This window comes from Fundulus heteroclitus, chromosome 10, assembly GCF_011125445.2.
Source record: "Fundulus heteroclitus isolate FHET01 chromosome 10, MU-UCD_Fhet_4.1, whole genome shotgun sequence".
In the NCBI taxonomy this organism is placed as follows: domain Eukaryota; kingdom Metazoa; phylum Chordata; class Actinopteri; order Cyprinodontiformes; family Fundulidae; genus Fundulus; species Fundulus heteroclitus.
In genome coordinates, this window is record NC_046370.1 from 32213983 (window position 1) to 32238870 (window position 24888).

The 24888-nt window shown below is 42.4% G+C and overlaps 1 protein-coding gene and 1 non-coding gene across 2 annotated transcripts; both read left to right on the forward strand.

The window, feature by feature from the left end:
- Positions 1–2553: 2553 nt before the first annotated feature.
- On the forward strand, positions 2554–14527 carry LOC105927346 (cerebellar degeneration-related protein 2-like). The gene is made up of 6 exons (XM_012864053.3): positions 2554–3151; positions 9246–9358; positions 11578–11726; positions 11810–11974; positions 12076–12283; positions 13096–14527. Exons 1-6 carry the CDS (start codon positions 3073–3075, stop codon positions 13861–13863), a joined length of 1482 nt encoding a protein of 493 aa, XP_012719507.2. The 5' UTR covers positions 2554–3072; the 3' UTR covers positions 13864–14527.
- Positions 14528–22512: 7985 nt separating this feature from the next.
- trnar-ucg lies at positions 22513–22585 on the forward strand. Its single transcript has one exon. It is a non-coding gene; the product is annotated as a tRNA-Arg (tRNA).
- Positions 22586–24888: the final 2303 nt, after the last annotated feature.

Here is a 24888-nt window from a genome sequence, read left to right on the forward strand (position 1 = left end):
AACCACACCTGAACAAAAGAGACAGAACGGAGATTAGACTTTGAGGTCAAAGAGCTAGCTGCCAGGTGCAAAGCTCCTGTGGTCGAAGACGGATGCTTAGCTGTGCGCACACAGATGAAGAGAGATGCCCTGCATCCTGTGTTGGGCTGACACACCACAATCTAAAACAGCTCGCCCTCTGGTGGTGTGATGATGGCCTCATCAGGGGAGGGGAAGAGCTCACGAAGGGACTTGGCTCACAGGACCACCGTCTATGGAGAGGACAGCAATCCTGTTCTCAACATTGACAAGACGAAAGAACCAGTTGCTGATTACAGGAGGAGAGCGCCCCCTCTACAGTCACTCTCCATCAACGGGACTGAGGTGGAGCGGACTGGGTAAAAAGAACACAGTTGCTACAGTGAATAGAGGGTCAGTGGAGGCTGCACTTCGTCACGCTCTTGAAGAAGGCCAGGTTTAAATGTCAGACCCTCCCCAGGGCGCACAGAGGACCCGTTGAAAACCTCATCACCAGCGGGATCAGTGCGGTACAGGAACACACCACCCAGGCTGAGAAGAGGAAGCTGCAGTGGGTCGGCGGCTCATCGGCTCTGACCTCCCTTCCATGGACACCCTCTTCATACAACGCAGGATAAAAGGCCAGGGGTATACCACCCAGTCCCCCTGCTGTTCCAGTGGATGGACTCAGGCCACAACCTGAGACAGGGCCTGTGAGCGTCAGCACTCACGGGGCCCGTTTCCACTGTAGTGATTTTCCCAGCCACTGTCAGGCTAATGGCACAGGACATTAAAGTAATGCTTACTCCACTTAATCCCCTTTACACCACCCCAAAATTCTCTATGTGCAACATATATGTAACTACAAAACTAGCTTTATTCTATTCTAAGATGTTATCGTGCCATGTTGTAGTCTAATCACACAATGTTTTTCATTCAAATAATTATGTTGGGAAGTATTTAACAATGCTTTTTTTTTTTAACCTGCAGGTAGGCACAGAAGACAACATTTGGAAGTTAAGAGGGAGGTTGTGGTTGTGCAAATAGAAAAAATCTGGAGCTTAGTAAATGCAGTCAAGCACCTGAGTCTCATTGAAAATACCTCAAAACGATGAAAAAACAAACCAACAAAGATGCTTATTGCTGTTATAACGCTCATTATAAGAGTTGCATTCACAGTCCGCATTAACAACCGTAGCACATCATCTGCTACCTTCTCATTCTCATGGAAACTTCTCATCCTGGACATTCTCTGTTTACACTGTTGCCTTCAGGCAGACGATACAGAGCAGTCAGAATAAGAACCAACCATCTTAGAGACAGTTTTTACCCGACAGCAATAACAATACTAAATGCAACCAAAAATAACCATTAATCATCATGGATGATGTGTGTGAGAATGTGCTATTCTTATTTATTAGTTGTTTTTTTATCAGTTATTTGTTATTTATTTCTTATATTGTGTGTAAATTGTGGGACGGTGATTTTTTTTTTAAACATATGCACTGATTGATGGCACTTTTTAAATTTCGTTGTTCTTGTGACAATGACAATAAAGACTCATTCATTCATTCTCATTTCAGGGGATTCTCTCGGTTTAGTGTCAGAACTCATGGTTGAGATGCAAAGAGTTTTCAGTCGTTGCATCCTGGCTGCATGGGAAAACCAGATGGACTGATGCCCCTCTTTTTAACTTCATGACTCACATTTGATTATAACAAACTGGGGCCCAGACACAGTAGACTGGTCGTTATCCTGGATGATCGGACCAGCGACGGTGGTAAGTCATCTGCAAATTGCACAATAGTGTGGATCATTCTGTAAACTAGGAACATTTGTAAACTAGACTGCATTGCAAACATAGGACTACATTTGCATTTTTGCAAGGCTGTACCGGTAACAAAAACTGCCAAAAACTGTCAAGTTAATTCCAAAGTTTTGATCTGGATAATTTATTCACGTGAAAAATTGATTATGGAGCTGCCCATAGGGCGAGAGGCAGGGTACAGGTCTCACAGGACAACCATGCATACACACCTAAGGGCAATTTAGGGAGACCAATTAACGTAAAAGTAGGCTAATGTTTTTTTTTTTAACTGTGGGAGGACGCTGGAGTACCAAGAGAGATCCCACACATGCACAGGAAGACTAGAAAGACCCCAGGCTGTGATTTGACACCACGACCTTCTTGCTGCAAGGCATTGCTACTGACTGCGTGATTCTGCAGCCCTGATGGAGCTACACTATCTAAAATTAGAGACCTGGGGAACTGTGGCTCAGTGTGGGTAGAGTAGTTGTGGGTGTGATTCCAGCTTCCCCCTGTCACGTGTCTATGTGCCCCTGGGCAAGGCGTTTAACCCCAAGTTGTCCACTGATCGCTGTAAGAATGTGCGATTGGGTGAATGTGACGACTACAGCGCTATGAGTGGTCAGCGTGACCAGAAAAGCGTTGTATAATTCAGTCTGTGTATTTATAATTAGTACTATGGTTTAGATCCAGTTGTTTGTTTGTTTGATTTTCTCTCAGATCATGTTTCTTGGTTTTAGGTAGAAATGTCATTACGGTAAATGGATTTAAAAGGATAGCTTCACGTTGGCAAGCTTGCACGCTTGAGTCGAGGCAAGAAGCGCGGCCTGCACGAGCTGCACGTGAAGGCATCGCGGGTGCGCAGCTGATGGAGAGAGGAGGTGCGGCTCTGGTGTCGTGCTCGCCACGTCTCTGCCGGAGCATCTGCGACGGCTGGCCGGAGCTCCGGGGCGGGCCGGCGGTGCTTACGCTGGGTCGGCATGTCGAGAGAGGGATGCGACTGAAGGAAGCAGCAGAGAAGCGGAAGGAGAGAGGAAACACGTAGAGCCGCCCTCCCCTCACTGAGAGAGACGGGAGCCTGCAGCCGGCCGGGGAGCAGCTTTTCTAGGGGAGAGGACCGCTGCTCTGCTCGGCTCCTGGAGGAGGCTCCTTCCTGCCGCCGCCGCTGGAGGGTTATTGTTCCGCCAGAGAGAGAGAGGCGTTGGCGGGGCTGCTGCTGCTGCTTGTCTTCTTTTATTTTCCTCGCTGTCTGAACGGAGGGGACACCCATGCTCAGCTCTGGGACAATGGAGGAATTCGTAACCGAAGAGGAAGAGCCTTGGTACGACCAACAAGACCTGGAGCAGGGTAAGACGAGACGAGCCGCAGCATCCCCTCCTCCTGCAGCCGCCGCCGCCGCCGCCGCGCGCCGCCGCCGGGGCCGGCGCGGCTGAACAAAAGGCTCTGTGTGGAGCTGCCGCCCAGGCCGAGGCGGAGATGTCACTCCGAGCTTTCTTTCTTTTTTATTTTGCTGGGTGTCATCGAAGCGAACGGAGAAATTCACGCTGGGGAAGCTTCCTCTGAGGAGCAGGTCGTGCTTCTTTTGACAACAATGCATTGAAAGCACGCCAAGTGAGGGCCTCCACCGGGCTGGGGATGGTAGGCAGCAGCCTCTCTGCTTTTCTGTGGGAAACAACACTGATAAAAAAGGGAGTGATGGAGGGTGAGGGTCTGGCGTTCATCACTTCAGAAGTTGGCTCCTAAGAGCACCCTGATGTTTGGACGCAATACATTAGACACTTTTTATTCTACAGCCTTCTTAATGTTTTATTGGGGCCAATTACACGGGGACGTTACAGGCAGACCCAATGTATCCTGAATAAATAGATTTACAAGCAAAGCAGTACAGTCAAAGATTTGGTTTTAAACAACTCTCCAGGATAAAGTATTATTTAACATACATCACTAGTCACATTTAGTGGCACCCCTTGTAAGGTTAAAAATCTTTATAAAATAATCTTAAAAATTCTTCCGGTTGCAAAATATTACACAGGATTTTTTATTGTTTTATTTTTAGTCCAAACTTTAAGAAAAGCACTTTTTTCCGGTATCGGTACTGGTATTTTAGTCGTTACTCGTCTCAAGACTCATTACAAGATAAAAAGATCCAAGTCATATACAGAAATATAGGATCGAGTCAGTCCAACCCCATAGACGGATTCAGAATTCAGCTACTTTCCACTTCTGCCCCCCCCCCTCTATAATACAATGTACTCAAAGTCAATTAGTACTGTGGATTGATTAAAAAAAAACATCTAAGGAGGCCCAGCTGATTGCATAGTGCCATTAACTGTGCAGCAATCCCTCATTCTGAGCAAGCATGTGGCGAAAGTAGAGAGGAACTGTTCCCGGTAAACAGGATGCAGCGGAACACATGTGGAAATATAGATATTTCCACATGATATTTCTGCATATATAGATGCAGAAATGCAATATTTAGTATCCAAAGTTGGCCGCACAGCAGGGCAATTGGGAGCACTATTGCCTGTAGCAAGAAGGTCATGGGTTCAAATCCCAGCCTTCTGAGTGGAGTTTGCATGTTCACCCTGTAGGTGGATGGGTTCTTTCCAGGTACTCAGGTTTCCTCCCAAAGTCTGAAAACATGGCTGTTAGGTTAATTGGTTTAACAAAACTGCCCTCAGCACATGGTTGTTTGTCCTGTAAGTCTCTGTGAGGGGCTGGCGACCCGTCCAGGGCGTGCCCTGCCTCTTGACCAATGAGCAATGGGGATAGGCGTCCTATCTTTGCAACCCTTCATGGATAAGTGGCCATTAACGATGGATGGATAGTATCCAACGTTGAAATGCAAGTAAGGGGAATCTGCTTCATTCCAACAACAAAGACGTGGATCGATCACGAGCCGACGTCTTGGCGAATCAATAACTGTAACTCAGAAACATGTACTTTGATTGAATTAACTTGCTTTAAGGAGAAAAAATAGTCACTGTTACAGTGAAAGGTTTTCCTTCGTCTAAATAGCCTCTTTCCATTCAAGGCCCCCCCATCTGCTCCATCCGTCCCATGAGTTTCCGTGAGCTATATTGTTTCGATTCCATCAGTTTAATATAGTTATATCAGTCTAGGAGCCATATTGTTGTACTGTAAAGCCTACCAGACCTACCCTTCAGTCAACTTGTCATATGGGCAGTATGTACAGAATGACCAACAGCTCTGTGCTCAGATCTCTGCAGGACCTAATTGAAGTGATTGGTAAGTCATCAGGTCCCCTGCACCACTTACTTCATTTCCTGTCTTCCCCTCTCTCTCAGCCTCCTGCTGTTGTGTGCCAGCTAATTATACCGGTGCATTTTCTGTGGCTGAAATGGTGCTGATGCTGGGAATTTGCTGGGCTGAAAACCACACGCGGGGCACGCATTTGCTCGCTTGTAGAGTTTCCAAACCCCATTTGTTTGTGGCGCACCAGCGGCGACCTGTGCAAACAGAAGCTCCCGGGTCTTTATTTGTGGGAGACACCAACGATAACGGAGCTGAAACAAAGCCAGCTAGAGCTGGACGAATAGAAGAGACGGAAAGGTGAAAGTTAAAATAACCTGACCTCAGCTGGGTCTTCACATGTGCATCGACGCAGGGAGCTGTGTCTGATGGAGCAGGGAGGATGTCAGAGCTGATGGAGCTCAAAGTGCTGACTGGCTGAGTCGGTCGTGGGTGACATTTCTAAATGCTACAGCGTCAGGGAGGAACACCGCTGTCATTGTGTCACCTTGTTGTCCTGCAGACAGGCATCACTGGGAAGCCAGTGGTATTGAAGTCTAATGCTGATGAAATTGTGTCCTTTTTAGAGGAGATAATAGTTCAGAGCTAACTTAATTTCAGGGAAGAATCTATTCATTTGTTCCCATTTTAAGCTGGGAGGAACATTTTGGCCGTACTAATGTTTAATATTCCTAGTGGGCTCTGTTTGAGGATCATTTTTGTAAATGGGTTTGATAAATTAGCCCAAAGGTCCTTAAAGTTACCAGACTATCTGAATGTTTTTATTTTTTTATTATTGTAGCAACTTTAATCTGATTATGTTGAAAACTGACATAAAGAGCTTGGTTTGTATTTGCAGGAGGGGGGGGGGGGGTGTAACTAAACTTTGAAGCATTTTTCTTTTACTATAGTAATGTAGTATTGTCTGAGGCTAGTTAAGTGTGATTCCAATAAGACATTGAACAGTCTCTGGGTTTTCAAAGCCCTTAATCAATCTTTCCATTATCAATCTGGGACTGCTCCATTCGATCCGTTTGGGGAAAGGAAGGACATTCATCAGAACTCTCCAAGCTGATTGGGGGGAAGCGACACCTAGTGCCCGCCTACCAAAGGTTGGTTTTAGCCAATCACGGTATTGAATTAAAATGTAAGCAGCAGGCGCCTGAGAAACCATGACGAGGTAAACTAGGGAAGGCACTTCTTGCTGTTCTTTTATCAAAGAAAAAAAACAGATGTGACAGCAGCAGCTACGCGTGCGTCCTCCTGCGCTGCCGTGTTTAGTTTGGTTCAGCCTGGCAGCGCTTGCTTTCATCACAGCTGGTATTTCCCGCCTTAAACCCCAATACTACAGCGTCAACACATCCCGGCTAAACTTTCATTTGATTATAACGTTTGTCTGTTGCGTCAAAGCAGGCATACCGAAATCAAAACCTCTCAACACAAACAAGGATTTTAAACGTAATATCAAAAAAAAAAAACACATTTCTAGTCCCTGAACGTTCCTAGAGCCTGATGTGTAACGCATCTGCAGCAAAGGAAAGTGGAAACGCGAGAAGCCCTGTTTTCCCCATTCCAGTGAATCTCAGGGGTGACGCACACCTGTCAAAACAACACAGCTGTGGAAGACATCCTCACCCCCACTTCTTTAGGAATAGTTTTTGCATACAAGGCTGTCCATTCACTTCCAAGACCCGACAAGACTTCTGGCCACAGAAAGTCGGCGCTTTTAAACTCTTTTGGACTTTTGGAGGTCACAAAGGTTTCTGCTCGTTTGAGCCGGTTCTAGGTGGGTTCCACCCCGTGTGATTTCATCCCGTGTGGGTCGAGTATTGACTTGCACATTTCGTTGTCTAGTGAGCTCTTTGGATTCGTCTTCTCTCTCTCCTCCTCTCTGTGATTATTTTTCCCTCTCCTCTCCTCCTCCTGATCCTCCTGGATGTTTCTTCCCCAGATGGCGTGTTGTGTTCACTTTGACACAACTCGCCGCTTAAGGCAGTGAAACACATGTACATGGAATAAATGTAGTTGTTTTACTTGGTGGAATTGGGACTGGCTGTGGTGTTGAGGTACAATTTGCAAATTCTAAATGCATAATTCTTGCTGAAATCATGATTGAAGACTTTATTTTATTTTTTTTTGCGTTCGGAAGGGCTACATGATGTCAAGTACATGCCAAATTGCAATACTGTTTCTCGTTATTGCAATGACGCTATTAATTGCGATTACTCTGTATCATTGGGACTCTTTTCTTTAGTTTTCTACATTAACTGGAAGCTCATCATCAGCAGGTGTATCTGGGTCAAACCCATTTTAGAAGATCACTTTGCAATCAATGAAAATGCCACTTTTAACAACCGTGATGCTGCTTCAAAAAATAAGCGTCCAAAGAGCTTTTTGCCTAAAGCTTAGAATGCCATGCCACACTACAAAAACGGAACTAAAGATAAGTAATATTTTCTTAAAATGAATGTATCTGTCCTTGATTTGAGCAGGTAAATAAGATGATCTGCCAACGGAATAAGATTTGTGCACTTAAAATAGGACCAACTCATCTCCATCTTATTTCAAGTGCAGTATGTCTAATTATCTTATTTTAGGGGTCAAAATACTCATTCCATCGGCAGACAATATTATTTACCTGCTCAAATCTAGGACAAAAACACAAATTTTAAGAACGTTTTACTTAATTTTTAGATCCGTTTTTGCAGTGCATGTTGTGTAGGACGGCCTTAAACTAGTCAGTGCAGCACATACAACTGGAGACAAAACGACGTGGCCGGCCTAAAGAAGTGAGCTGTCAACAGATGAGCAGGAAAGGGAAGTCTTGTCCTGAAGAAGAGGGGAAAGAGCCATGAAACACCTGATGAATAAGTTGAGAAACGCGACTGGTTCTTCAGCGGACCTCTGAGTGTGCCAAAAGCTTCATCGGAAACCAGCTCAGTGTAGCCAGTCCAGATTTTTCTGAAAGGAAAAGCAAACTGGAGAAAAGGCAAAAAGTTACAAATCCAAGAAAATCTTTTAACACAGTGGAGATGCTATTATGGTCTGGAACGATATGGGTCCTTCCAAAAATGTCTATATTTCTCTCTAAAAAGAGTCTTCCAACACTAGGTGGTATAGTTAGCTTAGCATTTATAGCCCCCGTTTAGCACTCCGTGGTGATATTGAGGGCAGAACTGAATCAGGGATGTCCTCTGGTGCTTTAGTTTCCTCTTCCTCTCTCAGGGAGGCTGCAGACCGCATCTTGCTGACGCCCAGCAATGTAGCCCAGCAGGTCTGCTGAGTCAGAGTGCAGCGAGAACAGAGGAGGATGACAGCGACTCATCTTTCTCTGGATGCACTGCAAAAACGGATCTAAAAACAAGTAAAATATTCTTAAAGTTAGTCTATTTGTCCTTGATTTGAGCCAGTAAATAGGATTATCTGCCAATGGAATGAGTATCTTTACCCCTAAAATAAGATAATTAGACATCCTGCTTTTGAAATAAGATGATGGAGATGAATTGTTCCAATTTTAAGTGGAAAAATCTTATTCCATTGGCAAATAGACTTATTTACCTGCTGAAATCAAGGAGAAATACACTGATTTCAAGAAGATTTTACTTGTTTTTAGTTCTATTTTTGCAGTGTGTGCACTAAGCAGAGTGCAAGCCTAAATGGGAACGGTAAAGTGTGGCCCGATCCTACCAAAGGAACTATTATAAAGAAACTGTTTTGCTGTTTTTCTGAACAAAAAAAAAAAAGCCTCCAGCATCTCAACACGCTGCGTCTGAGGAAAGCAATCCTTTTGGCATCGGTGCCTGACCTTCATATTAAGCTGCAGGGGTGGGCGTGCTGCAGAGAAAAGGTCTGGCTCTCTGCCTTGCTCCTATAAATGGGCTGCTGCTCTGCAGAATGAGGTGACCTGTTTGATCAACCCAAACTCTATTATTCTCTTACCTTAAATAGACCACAGTGCACCATAGAGTCTGACAGTTATACTATAAATGATGCTGCCATGTTTTGATTTGACTTCCTGAATAATCCGCAGCTTATCTTCCTTTTTCTGCTCATTCAGTGGCATAAATATCCATTCCTTCATTTGTCACTTCCCTCCTCTGGATGGCCTTCAGTTTTTTTTTTCATGTGCTTTTTGAATCTGGCACCTTTTGTTATTAAGTGTTTCCCTTTCTTTCCTCCTCACGCCTAGATCTCCACTTGGCAGCAGAGCTGGGGAAGACTTTACTGGAGAGGAACAAAGAGTTGGAGGATTCTTTGCAGCAGATGTACATCACTAATGAGGAGCAAGTGCAAGAGATTGAGGTACGAACACTAGAGTTTTGCCTATTTCTGTCCAGGTTCGGCTCGGTTCTGCTCGGAGCGCGGCGGCGATTAGAAATCTGATGAGCCGGCTCGCTTTTATCGCACACTTGTTTATTTCAGTGTGTGGCCAATAACTCTGAAGGGAATGCAGCCCAGGGCTCGCTCAAGGAGCCGTTGAATATCGCATCAACCACCATTAATCATGGGTGTGAAACCATCGCATCAGCTCTTTTTCCTGATGACAGGAAGTGGATCTGAATACAGCTGCATCCCTAATAAAGCTGCACCCAGTCACTTATACCTTTCATTTCTTTTAAAGTGTTTGTAAAGTGGTACACATACGTGTAAGTAAAAATAGCTTACGTAGCACCTACAGACAAAGAAAAAGAGAGGTTCCCAGAAGGAGAGCAGAGATGGGTTTACAATGGGCTGGCGCATTCAGAGCACTAGAGGGCATACAGTGCCTACAACGATATGCATACTTTTAAAAACCTTAAAATAACCTGAAAACCTTTAACTTGGGTGTGTTTTATTAGGATAGACTGACACAGAGTTGTCTGATAGCCCTGAATGATATCCCCTGCAACCATCTACCTCCAGAATTCCCCTAATAGCAAATGGCGTTAACCTGTGTGCGATTTGATCTTTGTATACATCAGAGCTGGGCGATATGACTTAAAAATAAAATCTTTGATTTTATTGTTAAGTCATATCTGATTAATCGACGCCCGCCCCTTTTTTTAATTTCACAAAAAGAACTGTAAGAAATTTTAAAATCTGTCTTTTATTTCAAGCATTTTGTCTGGGAGTTGACTTGAATTCAAAGTGCAACTAAATACAAGCTGTGAAACATGCCCGTAAAACAAGATGGCAGGCCTGCGGTGTAAAATCTGAAAATATAACTAAATGTGCTGCTAATGGTATTACACAATAAGCTAAGAAAGAACAGGCTAAGAACACTTGTGTAACTTCAAAATAACTTCAGGAAAAATAAGCAACTGAGTAAATGAAACCGCTTCGTATTTTGGTAAAAAAAAATCCTTGTTACAATATTTCGACAATATATTTCCTAAACAGTATTGAACGCTATTCTCTTCATGGAAGCCCAATGAGTTCATTCCCAAAAAAAAATCCTGATTTTCCAAATATGAAATCTTAAAAAAATCCAAAATTAGAATGATTCGATTAGATCGATTTATCGCCCAGCCTTAGTATAATTCCAGCTGTTCTGTGAAGGTCTCAGAGGTTTATGTCGGAGAACAAATGGCATCATGAAGACCAAGGAACACTTTAAGCAGGTCGGTTTTAGAGCGATTTAAAGCAGGATTAGGTTGTAAAAACAATATTCCCAGCTTAGAACGTCTCACAGAGTTCAGGAATACCGCATCTCCAGAGATCCACAGCTCGGCCATTTGTTTGTTTAGATACAAGTTATTAACTTACTGCACCGGTCAGATGAGTCCAAAATGGAACTTTTTGACAAGTATGTATGCAAAAAAACAAACAAAAAAAAAAATCACTGGATGTGTGGCAGAAAACACAAACCGTAGTTTAAAAAAAGAATAAATAAAGGCATAAAACTCTTTTTAGTGTCACTACAGAGCTGTGCACTATTTGTGTTTGCTTGTCACATAAAATCACTATTATAAGTTGAAAGTTAGTTTATGACAAAAGGCCAAGCCTGCCCAAGGGGTATTTATATATTTAGTAAGACCTCTAAGTGGTGGCATCATGAGTTCATGCCACAGTATCTTCACTCCCCACAGCTTGGGTTCTGTTATCCATCCATCCCACACATCCATCCCCGGGGTATCCTTTAAAGCAGGGGTGACCAACATGGTGCCCGCGGGCCCCCGAGGACCACATGTGGTGCCCACCAGCCTGTTCTAAGAAAAAAAAAAAGCCAAATCTACCAGTGATCTGCATCAAATACTTTATTTTATTCCATTACTCTTCCTGTTTATTCACACTTGCATTTATATAGATTAAAAATGGCAATATCTAGTAGAAAGCATGAAAAATGTGTTTATTTAACATAAAGTTAACCCTTCCGGTTCAAAGTAGCCCTTCGTATGACACACCACCAATGAAGTAGCTCTCGGTTTCCAAAATGTTGGTGACCCCTGCGTTAAAGGTTCTTCAAGTTGCACTTTTAAATCTTGATAAGTCCAAATAGTGCCAATACGTCTATCAAATCTGCGTTTGTGTTTGTTCTCTAGTACCTGAGCAAGCAGCTGGAGGTCCTGCGGGACATGAACGAGCAGCATGCCAAAGTGTACGAGCAGCTGGACGGCACAGCCAGAGAGCTGGAGCGCACCAACCTGACGCTGGTCAGGGACAGCAAAGCCTCGCAGCAAAAGATCGACAGGTGTGAAGGACGGAGAGCTCCTCTCTGTTCCTTTACTTCTTATCGACTCTACCCCATGCCGCTTGTATTCCTCTCTGCTCCAGCTTGACGGGGAACATCGAGACCCTGCAGAACCAGGTGGAGTCTCTGTCCGCGCAGGTGGAGCAGCTGCGCTCCATGGAGCAGCTCCGAGTCCGGAGGGAGAAAAGGGAGCGCCGCAAGACCATCCACTCCTTCCCGTGCCTGAGGGAGCTCTGCACGGCGCCGAGGTAGGGGCCGGTGCTCTGCGGCAGGAAAGGGAGGCGGCCGGCTTTCGCCGCGCATCCCAGTGGGCGAGAACAAAAAAAAAACGCAAATCTCTTCTGCTCAGGTACGAGGATGAGTTCGTGGTGGGCAGGGCCGAGAGCTTCACCGTGGACGCCAGGCGCCAGCCGCACGAAGAAGACAACCAGCACCTGAGGGAGGCGGTGTCGGCGCTGAGAGCCGCCGTCCGGACCGAGAGAGGCCGAAGGGAGGGAGTGGAGAAGGAGTGCAACCTGCTGGTCGCAGAGTTCTCCCGGCTGCAGACGCGGGTGCAGGTCAGGAGCACCGTGATTGGCTCAGCAGAAATGTCCTATGCTTCTAGGATATAATAAAATAAAATATGGCCCATGTTATTGTATTTTATTGGTATCATAGATGATAAAGCAATATTAAATATAGACCAACATAATGATAAAATGTTTTATTGACATTACCATTGTTCTTTTTTTATTTAAAAAAATGTGTTCTGTGTAACCTGTGCAGCTCCTCCAGAGACTCCACGTTTTTCTTTGCTGCTGCTCTCATTAATTAATTAATTAAATTAATTAATCCCTTCCTGGCCTTTCAGCTTTAGTGAAAGACCTTCTCTTAGTACAGGGGTGTCAAACTCATTTCTATATGGGGCCACTTTGGCGTCATGAAGTTATTAAAAGGGCCGGTTGCACGTGTATAGACGATACTTTTCATTTCATAGTTTCATTCCAGTTCACATAGAAGTATAAAAAATGCACAGTAACATAAAAATAGCAACCTTAGGCCCAGTTTACACAGTTTATCTGCAAGAAAAGTTGATATTGGGGTGAGTTACACGTACAGGAGGCAAAGTTTTAGCCACTTTATACATTTTAAAAGGATATATACCTCTAATTAATGACATGATATGCCTTTTTTTTTTTGGCTCTTGAGGGCCGGATAATTTACCTTGACGGGCCTCAGATTTTGATTCGGCCCGCGGGCCTTGAGTTTGACACCTGTGTCTTAGTAGGTCTGCAGCTGTGCCATCCTCTTTCCGTTCTCAGCGGATGGACGGATCTAAGAGGAGGACAAAATCAAACTTAAGCCCCTGATTGCTTTTGTGTGCTCCCAGGATGCCGAGAGCTGCCAGGCGCGCGTACGGGAGCTGGAGACGGAGCTGCAGGAGCTGCAGCAGCTCCGTCGGGCTCGGACCTTCCTGCTGAGCGGCGAGGACGACGGCGTGGCCCTCACCCAGACCGTCCTCAGCATCACCCCGGAGACCGACACCTTCCTGGAAGTGGAGGACGCGGAGGGGGGCGGCGGCGTGAGGGAGGAGACGGAAGGCGGAGGAGGCGTCAGAGGCGAGGCGCTGCCAGAGTCCAGCCCCGTGAGGAAGAGCTGCAGCGACACGGCGCTCAACGCCATCGTGGCCCGGGACGCCTCCGGCCGCAGGAGAGGCAGCTACGCTCTGCACGCCAACAGCGTGAGGAAGCGGGGGATGTCCATCCTCAGGGAGGTGGACGAGCAGTACCACGCCTTACTGGAGAAGTACGAGGAGCTGTTGGGCAAATGCCGGCGGCACGAGGAGAGCCTGTGCCACGCCGGCGTCCAGACTTCCCGTCCTGTTTCCCGTGACCCGTCCATGAAAGACTGTGCCATGGGTCCCGTCCCGGCACCGCCCCCCACCCCCACCCACTCCCCCTCCACCCCCGAGGCCATCGAGAGCATCAGCAAGCAGGTGGAGGCAGTAGATAAGCGGCTGGGACAGAACACTCCAGAGTACAAGGCCCTTTTCAAGGAGATCTTCTCTCGCATCCAAAAGACCAAAATGGACATCAAAGCTACCAAAGCGGCTAAAGCAAGCAAATCGGGCAAATCTGGCAAATCAAGTAAACACTAAGATCACACTAATCAGCTCTGCAGAGGTCGAGGAAGTTGCCGTTTAAGTATTTTAGTCTACACAGTCTTATAGAGGGTGCTACCACCACAACTAACGCAATGATCTCATCCATAACTAAGCTAAACCCCGCAGAAAATCAACCAAATCGGAAGTGCATGCCATCACTTAGGAAGCGTGGCAGGAATCTAGCGACGTTTCTAGAACCCGACTTAAATGGCAGACGCTTCAATGTTATTCTCCACCATTGTGTTGTACATCATACTGGGGAAAAAAGTCCTTTTTAGGCCTACTTAACTGCCTTACTAATCCAACACGTCACACTTATTATACCATACTGTAGCTGTGGCAAAATGCCTCAGCATTGCACTTATAGTTCAGGTTTAAGTAAAATAAGACAAATGGACTCCTAGAGGGGTAGAAAGCTAAATGTAACAATTACTCAAGGTATATCTGTGCTTCTTTTAGAAGCTTCAAAAACATGTATGTATCCCCTATAGGAGAAGAGCTGATCTGGCATACAGCGCCTAATCGTTTCAACATTTCAACCTTAATTGTGTTTTTGTTAGGATTTTGTGTGATAGAGCACACAACAAGAAGTAGTCTATTATTGGGAAGTAGAAAGAAAATGGTCAAGACTTTTTTTTATTTTTTATTACAGTTAAAATCTAAAACGTGAGACATGCATTTGTGTTCAGGGTCCCTGGTCCAGGAGTTTGGAGAATAAGCTTCACGTCTCTTTTTGGTTCGTCTGTACTAGCTTTGCACATCTAGAAAGTTTCATTTTTGTCCATTCTTCTTTTGGGAAACAGCTGAAGCTCAGTCAGATGGATAGTGTCTGAAAACGGGAATTTTCAAGTATTTTCACAGATTCTCAAATGGCTTGTGGTCTGGACTTGGACTGGGCCATTCAAACACTAGTATGTATTTTGACTTAAAACGATTCCACTGTAGCTCTGATGTGTATTTAGGGTCTTTCTCCTGTTGAAAGGTGGAATGCCTGCCCCAGCCTTAAGCTTGGCCAGGTTTTCTATCAGGATCGCCTTGTATTTGGCTCCATCCATCTTCCTGTCAACTCTGACTGGGTTACCTGTCTCTGCTAAAACAAATAAATTATCTCCTTATCCTGATGCTACCTACCATTGCCATTTTATGTTCAGGGTGATAGGCGGTGTTTTGTCGCACATACTATTATGCATGTGGGCCAAAAGTTAAGCTTTCCTTCATCTAGCCAGATCACATTTTTTTTCCCCCACGTTTGCATGTCATCTGCATGCCTTGTGGCAAACTGCAAATGGGAGTTTTTATGGCTAAAACTACTTCTTGCCACTCTGATATAATGACCCAATTTGTGAAGCGCATGAACAAGGGTCATCTAGTCCACAGATTCTCCCACCTGAGCCGTGGATCCCTGCAGCTCCTTCAGAGTTACCGTAGGCTTTTTGGTAGGATGTATACTGGTATTAAATTCCACGCAGGTTATTTTTACAAATGTATTAGTTCTAAAGGCAGTTGATTGTGTTTGACTTTTTTAATGGTATCCGAGTAAATGAGGCAGAATAGAAATGCATGCCACACTTTTCAGATTTTCCTGTTGTAAAGGAACTTTAAAAAAAACAAAACGTGTTGACTTTTATTTCCGCTTCCCAATTATATTCTATCTTGTGTTGATCCATCATATGAAATCATCAATATTTGTAGTGTGAAAAAGTTCAAGACAGTGTCAATACGTTCCCAAAGTGCTGTGTTTTGACCTAAAGGTGCTAATAACAACACTAATCCCATTCACACTTTAATTTAGAGAAGTGTAGATGAAATGATGGCTACTTCAGTAGGTCTTGAACATGTCTGACCTTTTTCCTTGGAAGAGAACCGCAGTTCTGGGCACATATTTTGACCAAATCTTACCTGCCGCTGTACCTGTGAGCTGACTTCTGCATATATACACGAAGGATGTCACTTCCATAGTGATTCACACAAGTTTGAAATGTGGAAGAACGCTTCATGTCACGTTTCTTTTTTCATTTCTTTGGAAAAAGCTTCTTTATTTTATTTTTATTTTTACCTTTTCAGCTAGTTTATTTTGTGCCCACTTTGCAATATTATAGTGAGTAGGGGTTGACCAACATGAACAAAGGGATTTTTTGGTCACGATATACAGTTGGTTTACCAACAATGTTCTTTATGTTACATGTCCATATAGGTGTATTGTGGATATAAACAGTATTTCCCTCTTTCTGTACCCTGCTCAGGGATAGTCAGCTGAAACAAATTGCCATCATAAAGTTCCTTTATAGTTGCTGTTGGTGGGATATCTTTCACTTTCCAAGTGTAAACTTCATGCTGCATTCCAATTATTTTCCATGACTTCCAGGTAATAATGAAAAACAGGATGATTTTAGCTTTTGATAAAGATTACAAAGCTTTGCTAGGCAAGCTAAAGTTAGCTTAGCTCGTTTTTATGATGGTAGTTTTTTTCCCCCTAAAAGTATTAGTAAAGCTAATTTCTTATCGTTCTGAGCGTAGATGAGTTCTAACATCCAAATCACATTATTTGTCGTCATAAGATGGCATCATTTATTCAAACTATTTTTATTAGGCTCTCTCTTGTTTCCTTTCAAAGCTAATGGGTAATGTCGATATCCATCTTAAATTGCTCAGCCAGTCTTCCCAACTTTCCTCTTTGCTTCTTGTCGTTTGGAATCCTACTTCATATAATCCTCACTTAATAATGGGAACATTAATGGAAAATTGGTTGCGTTTAGCTGTAGGCCTACCGATAAACAGTTTTTATCTAACATTTGCTTCAAGTTTAAGTCTCTTTAATAGGTTTCTTTCAAAGGAGAGCATGGCTACAATATAAACCTTTGTCACGCCACTGTCAACAATATTGCAATGCCATGGTTCTTAAACAGGGGTACTCAAAATAAATTTTGGACTGGGGATAACACTGAATCTGGAACAGGTTCTGGAGGCTAATGTGTTCTGCCTTGCATAACTATTAAGGCAGAACGTGGATCTTGGAATGAAATCAAACCGGGCTTAACTGTGCTTCAGTTCCAAGTTTAAAAAAACAGTTGGATTTGCTCAATGATCATGCTAACAACTGTTAGCAAAACAAGCTAGTAACTGCGTATTTCTCTGAATTGTGTTCTTTCTGCAGTTACATGTGTTAAAGATTTGAGATACTAATCCGCAGAACAGCAAATGAAGAGTTGATTTAAACGTGTGACAGCAGCCATGTTGGATTTTGAGGTCACGGTTGGTGAAAAACTTCTTTCCCATGGAGAACTACAACTTCTCATAAGCATTTCGCAAATTTTTTTCACTTCAATTTAGCTTCTGTGAATAAACGTTGCTCCTAATTGAAGTGCGTCCTTCCCCAATGATGCAGTCACAAGAGATGAGAAAGATTTTGACTTATTGAACAACTTTTAACTTGTCAGTCAAGATAGTGGTATTCGGAAAAGTTGCTTTGTTTCTACACGTTCTAAGAAGGTCAATTTCTGTACCTGATCTTTGGATCATTTGAACTTAGGTTGAACTGGGGTTCAGGTTAAAATGCCAAACAAAGCTATTAAAGTGCTATGTTCTTTTTCAACTCAAATTAAGATACCACAGTTTACCAGATAAGGCTACTAATTAGGCAGATCAAGCTGAATAGTTTGACCTGAAATGTCTAGAATGTTGTAAACCCTACAAAAAATTGAGTCGGGAAAACTTGAAATGAAAAAATATGTTTGAACCCTGTATAAAATAAGTGATAACCGCGTGTCTACTTGTAACCAAAATCTATTTTCCCATAAATTAAGATTTTGTTTTTGTCAAAATATGTTGCGTATTCATCTAAGTTTACTTTACACCAGACAGGCTAACAGGCATGAAGCCAGTTGTATAAAACCTTACATTTAATTTAAAGTTTCAAAAAAAAAAAAAAACTGGTTAGACTTACATTAACTGGTAGCAACCGATATGATAACGGCTTTTTCCCTTTGCAGACTGTATTCTCATGATACACTACTAATTTCAAACCGTATCAAATCACAGTGAGTTGTCTGTTCTCTGAAGCAGCGTCATGCTCTTCTCTAAAGTTTCTTAATGCTACCTGCTGACTGTGCTGTGCAGTAACTTCCATATTTAGTGTACAAACAGAAAACCTATCTCTAAAAGTGCTCTTGATTCTTTCGGAGTGGTCTAATGATTTCTGAGATTGTATACAAATGGGCTAACTTTGAACGTCGAAAGACACCGTCTGCTTGTGGTTGTTGTCACTTCCACCAGGTATGCAGTGTGAACAGGGATGTGCGTAGGTATATGGTGCCGTTAGACTGAAAGCTTCTACCACTCACTGACCATAGGATTAAGAACTTTAGAAAGACAATGACAAAGACTGTATAGTCTTTGGTTGGAGAGGCATCCTGCATGTGAGAAACGCACTACTTATTGAGTCTTGGGAGAGATTCTTTAGAGATTTTTTAAATAATATAATGTAAGTACCTGAGAGGTTTTTCTCCCTTTTTTCTCTTGACAGACACACTGTGTAGCAGATCTATAACAAATAAAAGGCTTCAAACCAGGGTTTATCTATCACCTAGCAGTCTTACCAAACTGGTATACTAACCTACAACACATTGCACCTTTTATGCAATCTACAATCCCTATTCCCGGTAACCACATATATACAGCTTTATTATGATAAATGTTGTTCCATCTAACTTTTTTTGTATCCAACTCCTCCTCTATACTGTCATTGTCAACATAACCAAACTTGAATTTTTCTAAAAAAAAAAAAAGTGACCCACTGGTGTTCTAAGTATTAAACACAGAATGGAGGCTGGATAATTGTTCAAATTAGTTTCCAGTTGATGGAGTTTAATGATAGGATGCTGTGTAGTTTAGGATAATTAGAGCTGAAAATGATTCAAGGGCAAGAGGATTGCTAGTGTTGACAAAACCATGGTAAACCAGTGCTTTTAACATCTTATGAAGGCCCGTGGAGTTTTATTCTGCACTGCACCTGAAAGCATCTCACCATTTGCCATCTGAAATTCCTTGTTTTTTGGGCTCAAATACTTTTTTTGCTGTTTGAAAAATGTCTGTGCCTATTTATGTGTCTATAACAGTGTCAGAACAAAAATATTTATTTTGACTTTATATTTTGCTTGTTTTAATGTTTTTGCATCATTCCTTTATATTGCGATTACCATTTAGACTAACTCTTTATTACTTCATATCATGATGAACCATCTATTAATAAAGAACAAGTGAAATGCATTTATTGCTTTGGTGTGTTTTGTGTGGGACAAAATGGTCAAAAAACCATCCATACGTGCTTTTGTAAAAATCTAATGTTAAAGCTACTAAACATAGATTACAATCAACCAGGGGTAAATAAAAAGTGCAGAGAAAAAAACCCAAGTGGTTTCTTCTAAATGCCTCAATTTTTTTTTCCAAAACATGAAAGCATTTAATTTTATTACCTAAAATGTCACAACTCCATCCATTTTCCAAACCGCTTTATCCCTCAACTATTCAAAATATCTTCAAAATTATGTTTTCAGCACACAACCACTAGCAATTACAGTAGCACTAAATGAAGAACTCAGGTTAAGTGAACAATAAATATCGGTTCAAGGGGAGGAAGAGGAGGTAAAGGATTATGAGGAAAACAAATCTGAGCAGGCCTGAGGAAAAAGCTGACTTGGCAGTTGCTTTGTACTCGTGTGTGTGTGTGTGTGTGTGTGTGTGTGTGTGTGTGTGTGTGTGTGTGTGTGTGTGTGTTTGTTAGGCCCTTTTTTTTTGCCAGTGTTGATCTTTTTTGATGCATTTGAGTTTTTATAAATTCAGCAGAGGTGCACATGGTGGCCTCCCAAGAGCACCTTGATTCACACAGGAGCACCCATGGTAATGGAAAGACAACTAGTACAGTACTGTCAATGGTGGAAGAAACTCTTCTCAAAACCTCATAATCCTTGGAGTTGACCATGACATAAAATGTAATTTTGTAAGTCAGAGGACAATAATTTCTAAATTGTAACTAAGCATGTTTGGTTACAGCTTTAAGACTGAAAGAAATCGCGTGTTTTTGAATGGTCCCTGCACTTGGGACCATTCAAAAGTTAAAAAGATGTCCACAGATTCTTTGTAGATTTTCTACAAAACAGCAGGGCAGACAGTGAGCTACAACCACAGTTTCCTCAAAACGATTCTCCCACCGCGCTGGGAATGCTTAGGGACCGTCTGCAAATTGCAACACCAGAAGAATAATGATTCTTGATGTGGATCAACTACAAAAATGTGTTTTGAAAGGGCATGGAAATACTGTTTCAACAAGATCCATGTCATTGAATTAAAATCATATTCAAACAGTAGCAAAAAAGGCAACAATGTTACAGTATGTAAACATATAGTATTAATTAAAACAACAGCGTTTTAGAGTGATAGCAAAATTTAGGTTACAAGTCATGAGGAAAACCTATAAAAAAAATTGCACTGAAGATCGAGGAATTTGAAAGCTCTCCAAATACTCGGACCCCACAAATACTCAGCAACTGGAAAAGTATTACTTAAAATAGAAATGAAGACCACAAGGACATTAAAAATGTAAAATATTGGCCAAAACAAACCCAAAGTATAATGTGATCATTTAGAACTGGACTGTAGTGGGATTTCACATATCTGTTAATGCTTTTTTACTCATCAAAAATTAACAAACAAAACATTTGCCAATATTGGTCCAGTGAGGTGGGGGTCAATATTGACACATTATATAGTTATTGATTAACTTTAAATTGATATATATACAGCAACTATACAATAGTAGTATGGGTAACCCTAAATAGCACATTCCAAGAGTTTGAAGAAATACAGAAGTAATAAACTCACCACAAACTTAAAGTGCACATTATCTTTGTTGACAAATCCAATGATTTAATCACAGTCATCAAATGCAGCCCGGCTCTTCTTCCTCAGGAAACTGAAAAGGTCTGGACTGCCCTCTAAACTGCTAAAGAACTTCTATAGCGCTACCATAGAGAGCGTTTTATGTATCAGCATAACTGTATGGTATGGGAGCTGCGCAGTCCAGGAGAGGAAGGACCTAACACAGGTGAGAACAGTGCAGGGGATTGTGGGACGCCGTCTGCAGGATCTGGACTCAATTTAAGTAGAACAAGTCCAAAGACTCATCTCCACTGATCCGACCTACCCAGGCAATCCGCTGTTTGCCACTCTTCCATCAGGTAAATGCTTCAGAAGCCTCAAAGCCAAAACAACAAATAAAATATTACAAATAAAATATTCTTGATTCAAGATCCCTGCAGTTCAAACTGAGTACTGCTAATAAAAACAATAGAGAAAGATTTTTATTCATTTATTTTTTAGATACAATAATTCCTCAGAAATGAGAGTCAAAATTCACAAGCCAAGTGTTGCTGTGTAAAAAAAAAAATTCTGATATGGAGTAGATGTGAGGATTTCTGTCACCCTACAACCTCTAACAGTTACTTTGGGGATGATGATAGTACATATAAAAGCTCTTAATATTATGTGGAGAGTATTAGAATTATCTGTGGCCCATTTTCCCAAAGTAAGAGTTGTAGTTTGAACCTGAGGAGGTTACCTATGTGTGCTATGAGTTTGATGGCACTACAATGAACTATAGTGTACTTATTGGTCATTTTATGCTTATAATAACGGTTAATAAACCTCTAAAAATAAATTTAAGCACATTTTCCCTACGTAAGAGTTGTAGTATGAACCTGAGGAGGTTATCTATGTGTGCTATGAGTTTGGTGGCACTACAATAATCTATAGTTGAGCTATTGGTCATTTTATGCTTATAATAAAGATTAAAAATCTCACAAAACAGAGTTAAGCACATTTTCCCAAAGTAAGAGATGTAGTATGATCCAGATGAGGTTATCTATGTGTGCTATGGGTTTGATGACACTACAGCGTTTTATAGTGTACTTATTGCTAATTTTATACTCATTTTAACGATAAAACATGTGAACGTGTAGCTATTACTTATCTAAATGATGAAAGTTGATTAAAATGAAAGTCCTTTATTCAAAGCTATTTGATTTATATAGCAAACTGTTATTTTTAATAGATTTCTTTTTTTATCCTACACCTAGCAAGAGGGACTTTAATGAATATTTTTGCCATTTTGGCTTTGGGAAATTCCTCTATTTTTTAATGCATTACTTGCCAATCCAATAAATATAGTATGCAAGACGTGAGATCAGATACACATAAAATTAATTTGATGATAATCCACCTCTCCTTAGTGACGCTGTTGAATATTTTTCTGTGATTATTCTTCTGGTGTTGCAACTTGCAGACGGTCTCTAAGCATTTGCGGACCAGCGGACTCTGCATAGAGTCCAACGCAATTTTCCCAGCGCGGTGGGAGGCTCGTTTTGAGGAAACTGTGGTTGTAGCTCACTGTCTGCCATTCTGTGGTTGCAAAGAGGTGTCGGTTTTGTAGAAGAAATTTTTCGTCAACATGTTATTGATCCGGAAAAGCCAAATCTGTGAATATCATTCCAACTTTAACGAAGCCGCGAACACCTACAAGTTTAAATGAATTTGAGCAGCAGGATTCTGGTACAGTTGTTTGTCTCGTAACAGCCGATGAGCCAGTACTCAGACCGCGTGGCCTAATGGATAAGGCGTCTGACTTCGGATCAGAAGATTGAGGGTTCGAGTCCCTTCGTGGTCGTCTTTTGACTCGTTCTGCAATGAAGCCAACTCGTGCAGCTTAGTTCGCGATGTAATGAATGCGATCAGTTTACGGCTAGATTTATCTCATCTGAACGGCTAATGTCGCTCGTTTGTAATCTAAAACTGGGACTTTGTTGTTACTCACACGGTCGGCCATGGATACAAGTGGCGCTGTTCTGTACCTGTTTCACATAGGCTGCAACCATTAGTCTAAAGAGACATTTTGCCTACAGTCCACTTGAATTAAACTCATACTAAAATAAGATAAGATAAGATAGGCTTAATTGATCTCACATTGGAGAAATTCACATGTCACATCTGCTCAGTAATCAGAAGACGGTGCTAAAAGTAGGACAAGGTGCATCAGGTATATACAGTGTGTCCTCGTTTATACAGTGGATCAAAAAGAAGTAGATAAGAAAATAAGAATAAAAATACAAAATAGAAATAAGGCAGAGGATGTATTATGTACATTCACGGTGACTTATATACATGTGTATTGACATATATCCAGGTGTAATAGCAGCAGAAGAGCTGCAAATGTTGCCTGATTTTTTTTTTGAGAAAAGACATGTTATAATTTTTGATAAAGATCTGTAGGAAATATGTTTTAACTCTTTAAAAAAAATTAAAAGCAATTATTCCAAGAACAAAACTGCATTTATTATCATTATTACATTTAAATACCATAATAAAAATATAATTTCTAGCCAAAAGTTATTACTGTAAGAGCCACTTGGCTTCAGAGTCACAGGTTGCAGACTCCTGACATAGGGAGGCCGTGTTAAAGAGCATTCAGCATTAGGGCCAATAGCGTTTATGCAATGTTGAAAATGCTGAAATGGCTAACGAATAACGTTTAAAGAATGTTGACAATGTTGAAATCACCAACAAATCGTGTTATGCAATACTGAAAGTGTTAAAATCACTAACCAATCGAGTTTATGTATATATCATAAATTTTTGCACAGTAGGTATAATATAACACAATAATTAGCCTCTGCTTTGCCCATTATTGCACAACAATTAATTATCACAACTCACCAGTTTATGAAAAGGCATCATTTAACTCTTTGGAAGGTAATAAAACTATTTTACCCCTGTCCAGGATAGACCATGCGTCTAGCCCCCCACGACCCTGCGTTACGTTGGGCCGCGTTTCCCCATCAGATACGGCTTGAAGTAACACGGTTGTTAAACTTTAAAAAAAAGTTTTTCAGGAAAAAACTTGACTAGCTTTTAAAGATGAACACTTTTTAATTAGAAAAATGTTATTAAACTTTTGCGTAAAGTTAAATATTGTTGGCTGCTGTAGCTTGTCTGTCTGACAGATGTTTTTTGGGTTGGAGTAAAAATTAGTCCATACAACCTGAGCCTCAGCCTGGGGGTGGTGCCCACCCTGTGGAAGACCTCCTGTGTGGTACCGGTTCCCAAAACACCGCACGCCAGGGAACCGGCCCACTTCAGACCAGTCTCCCTGACCTCACATCTGATGAAGACCATGGAGCACCTCATCCTATACCTGTGCACCGTGGTGAGCCCCACCCTGGACCCGCTGCAGTTTGCCTACCGGCCCAACATCGGAGTAGAGGATGCCATCATCTACCTGCTGCAGCGGGCGCTCACCCACCTGGAGACCACTGGAAGCGCTGTGAGAGTCATGTTCTTTGACTTCTCCAGCGCTTTCAACACCATCAGACCGGTGCTACTGAGGGGGAAGCTGGAGGACGCTGGGGTGGACAAACATCTGGCTGACTGGACCATGGACTACCTCACTGACCGCCCTCAGTACGTGCGGCTGCACGGCTGTCAGTCAGAGGTGGCACTTTGCAGCACCGGGGCCCCCCAGGGCACCGTCCTGTCTCCGTTTCTCTTCACCCTCTACACCTCGGACTTCACCTACAACACGGACAGCTGCCACCTTCAGAAGTTCTCTGACGACTCGGCCATTGTGGGCTGTGTGTCTGAAGGGAACGAGCTGGAGTACCGGTCGGTCATCATGGACTTTGTGGACTGGTGTGAGAAAAACCATCTGTGCTTAAACACCAGTAAGACCAAAGAGATGGTGATCGACTTCAGGAGAAGACACCCACCTCACTCACCTGTGAACATCCAGGGGCAGGACATAGAAACTGTGGAGAGTTTCAAATACCTGGGTGTTCACGTCAATAATAAACTGGACTGGACTCATAACACCGACGCCCTGTATAAGAAGGGCCAGAGCCGGCTACACCTCCTGAGGAGGCTGAGGTCCTTTGGTGTGAGCTGGCCTCTGCTTAAGACTTTTTAATGACTCTGTGG

What these genes read in the sequence shown, in the direction of transcription:
- LOC105927346 (XM_012864053.3), top strand. Translation starts at nt 3,073, where the DNA reads ATGCTCAGCTCTGGGACAATGGAGGAATTCGTAACCGAAGAGGAAGAG. An exon ending in CCAACAAGACCTGGAGCAGG is followed by an intron (nt 3,152 to 9,245) that starts GTAAGACGAGAC and finishes CCTCACGCCTAG; the next exon opens with ATCTCCACTTGGCAGCAGAG. An exon ending in GAGCTCTGCACGGCGCCGAG is followed by an intron (nt 11,975 to 12,075) that starts GTAGGGGCCGGT and finishes TCTTCTGCTCAG; the next exon opens with GTACGAGGATGAGTTCGTGG.